Here is a 4,044-nt window from a genome sequence, read left to right as displayed (position 1 = left end):
TTGACTGAAACAAGAAACCAAAACAGAAACAGAAACAGAAATAACTTCATATATAGCCAATATATATAGAATGAAGAATGTTAACTAAATGTATTTGATATATTCAATGTATACACGAGTACGAGTCGCCAGCTGAATCAGTATTCATATTTGATAGATGATATGATGGTATTTGATATATGTTATATGACACGATATCGCAGCATCTACACAATTAGTGTTTCCATTACAATAAACGATCGTTCGTCAACGTGTAGATAGATGTTTTTAACACCAAAGTATAGAAATCAAAAGCAAATCGTAATCAAATTAGAAGCAAACATTCAACAACTCTCGAGTTTAACGTTAAGAAGCGAGGAAGGAGAGATCGAAAGGCCAAGTTAAGAGAGCAGAAAACAAACTACAAATTACAATTAGTGCATATGAATACTCCACATATTAATTAGATGTATTTTAAACTAGCCAACAAAACTTATATGAAATCTAGCCGAGCAAATATGAGAGAACCTTCAGAACCGTTTAGGAAACCATGTGCCAAAATTTGTTTAGAAGCAAAGTCAACAAGAAACCGTATTAACAAAATATACAATAAATAAAGCCCTCACTGGATTTATTAGCTCCACAGATAAAACCAAAATAAATAAATATATATATCTATAAGAATATAGCAACTTCAGAGATACATATATATATACATCCATATATAGGTTGTCAGGCAGGCAGAAGAGGGCCAGGGCGGACCATTGCATGGACCCTGGACAGCCAAGAGAGTCTGCATATTCGAGTTTCATTTGCGAACAAAAAGTATTTAAGCAGAACTAGACACTTGATAGAATTCGTACGCAGCACTTTTTTAATTATTATTTATCTATATATATGTATATAAATCATATATATATTTATAGTCCAGCAATGGCGTTGCAGTATTTTTAATCCGTTTTTATATGCATTTATTTATATAATGTGTAATAAATGGTTTATTAAATTTAACATCGAATTTTACGAATTTAACACAAAGTTGCAAAAGGAAAATCACATCACATAGCAAGTCTACAAACCAAACCAAATCAAATTGAATCAAATCGAATTAGATTGAATCAAAAGATCGCATTTTACTCGAACAACCAGAAAATACAATCAAAAGGCAAAAACAACCAAACGATATACTTATGTCTGTATGGGTAAAATAAGCAAACAGCATTTTTATGTTTAACAATATAATTAGCACAAACCAAAAAAAAAAAAAAAAAACAAAACAAAACAAAAAACTACAAAATAAAAACTATTAATGTAAAAACAAAAAAGAAACTAAAAGGAAACCATTAAAGAACATAAAAATTAAATAATCAAAAATGTTTTTATATGTTATCTGAATACTCATTGAAATAGAGCAAAATTGGGCATATTGCTTTCTGCAACGGCGGAAAGTTTATCAGAACTTTATATTAAATATATGGTCACCTTTCCGAGGTGCTGTACTTCACTAACAGAAATATCCGGTAGTTTCCTATATAGCCATCTCGCTCTCACTCTGCCACAGCCGGGTCTTCGCTCAGCAGCAGTAGCTAAGCTAAGACACACTCACTCGGATAACACTTTTGCAACTCTACACAAACTCTCCGCATCACACCAATACTACTGCAACATTACGCCACAATCATCATTTGGAAACTACACCAAGCTGCTACAGGCGAAATTGTAAATATATATGTATAACTATGTGTGTCTGATACTGATATAAATCAGAGAGATAACTCACTTAGTATGAAGACTGCGTATAACTGGTAGTAATTTGTGCCTCTAGCTTCAATGATCAATAATCAGAACATGCTTGAGCTACTTAATGTATATCTGAAGTTTCAAGTCTCTGGCATTCGAGGATTACGCAGATGCACAGAGGGACATTCTTAGATAAGGAAAAGGCAAGTGATCGAGTGTGCGGATGGGATTTGTATACAGGGTAGCCGCTAGTTGGGATCACTCTTACGTTTTCCTTGGATTCTGTGTACTCTTTGGCTTAAACGATTATTTCGTTAGCAAACGCAGTCAGCGCCAGCGGCTGCTTAACGTCGGCAGTATTTAACGAGTCAGCACGGAATAATAAGAGGGGTATCGCAGAGCGGGGCGCAGGAAAACAGCAGTCGAGCTGCTGCCTAAACGTTTACCCGTTGGCTATCAAAGCTTTGGAGCTGCCAACAGAATGATTTGTGTATCAAGTAAAGCAGCAGCAGCAGCAGCAGCTGCCGCAGCAACTACGTAAGTTCAATTGTTATCAGTGTCGTGTGTAAGCCAGTGGGAGCAAGAGCAGAAATGTCACCGGCTAACAGCAGCCCAGGCGAGCAGTCGAAGGCGAGGGGGCCGCCGAAGGCCTGTAGGGGATGCAGTGGGCTGCAGCCTGGCTCAGGTCTTATGGATGTGGAGGATATGGGGAACTTGGGCTTGGAGTGGCTCAGGCGCAAGGCGAACATTGCTCAGCAAATGTTGACGGATATTATGGAGCAGCTCACAAAGCTGCAGCCAAGCCACAGGCATCCCACGGAAAGCAAACAAAAATTTAATTTGTTAAAAGGATTTGGTCTGCTCAGCAAGAACTTTTGCTTATTCAACGCCAGTGGTACTCCATGCTAAGCATTTCGCTTGAGTGAATCGCAACACAAATAAATGAATGATAAATAACGTGCGGATATTATAAATAAATAATAAATATATAATAATATAAATAAAAATTAAATTTAAAATTGGGATTTTCGTAATATTAACAGTGCTGTTAAGAGAGCAAATACACTAGGTTAATATTTATGTTACTCAAAATAAAACCGATTACGCGTATAACAAGGTTGCGCACTTTGCTAATCCCTAAATTGAACTGTCTGGTAGCACTCTCACAATACACAGCACGCGTGGTTTACGTCTAAGGAGCGCTAATGCCAAATAAACAACTATTTTTAAAGAATGCGCTCTTCTCCACTGTATGCTACTTTTGCTATTACATACTTAACGTAAGTTATAATACTGTTCTAAATTTGACGAATCAAGTTTATTTGACGAAAGTGATGACGGCTCCTCACCTAACGAATATGCTCCACACTTTAGGACTGCGCTCCACACTTAACGAATTAGCTTCTTACAGTTTCAAACACAACGATAACACAAACACTGCATGGGAAATGTTAATATTTTGTGTCAACTTTTATATTCCGATGTGTATTAGCTATTAGGTCTAAAATATTACACCTCATAGGGATATTTACTGCTTGGTCCTTGGAAAATATCCAAATTAAATTATAATTGCATTGTCAACTCGGATTTGGCCTTACCGTTTTTACCCTACCCTTTCGTAGGACACCATCAATCACTGAGGACTCACATACTCTTAAATTACACGCACGTTCGCTCACGCGCACGCACTCACGTCATGACAGACAAGTTTTTGTGCGTTAAAAGGAGGAAAATGTCGATCAAGTTAATACCAATATAAATTGGTGAGTGGAGCAAAGCTGAATGCAAACTCTTAAAGGACCAGCTAATTAACATGCAAAGCAGCTGCGAACTGTGAACTGAGACGTGGAGTCTGTGGGCGTTCAGCGTTGCCATATTTTTTATTTTTATTTTTTTGCTAAAGCATAATTTGAATTTGGCGCTATTTTACTTGCATTAAATAAGAATTTGTTGGATACAGAAAATATGATGTGCACGATGCCGCAGCTCTGATAGAATTACATACGATATCTGCAAACATAAATGAAAATCGAGGCAGGCTGCGACCCGAGACCTGTGAAATTATTTCACTGGGCGCCCAAACAGTTTCGTGTCTGGTCAGTTGTGAACTATTTAGCAAATATATATAGATCTACATTTATAACATAAATATATATATATATATATATATATATATATATATATATTTATATATATATATATATATATATATATATAGCACGCACGTGACCATAAGTGCGTCTGGGTTGCCTTTGCCTTTGCCTTTGCCATTGCCATTGCCATGGCCGTCCCTTTGGCATTTTGTGTATTTCAGTCATGTAACGG

The 4,044-nt window shown here is 36.6% G+C and overlaps 1 protein-coding gene across 1 annotated transcript; it reads left to right on the top strand.

Moving 5' to 3' along the window:
• Positions 1-2,259: 2,259 nt before the first annotated feature.
• LOC111597624 lies at positions 2,260-2,677 on the top strand. Its single transcript, XM_023312422.2, has one exon. The coding sequence runs from the start codon at positions 2,311-2,313 to the stop codon at positions 2,626-2,628; it is 318 nt and encodes a 105-aa protein (XP_023168190.2). The 5' UTR covers positions 2,260-2,310; the 3' UTR covers positions 2,629-2,677.
• Positions 2,678-4,044: the final 1,367 nt, after the last annotated feature.

Source organism: Drosophila hydei, unplaced genomic scaffold (genome assembly GCF_003285905.1).
Source record: "Drosophila hydei strain 15085-1641.00,03,60 unplaced genomic scaffold, DhydRS2 tig00000001-arrow-pilon, whole genome shotgun sequence".
Taxonomy (NCBI): Eukaryota; Metazoa; Arthropoda; class Insecta; order Diptera; family Drosophilidae; genus Drosophila; species Drosophila hydei.
This window is presented reverse-complemented; position numbering and strand designations above follow the sequence as displayed.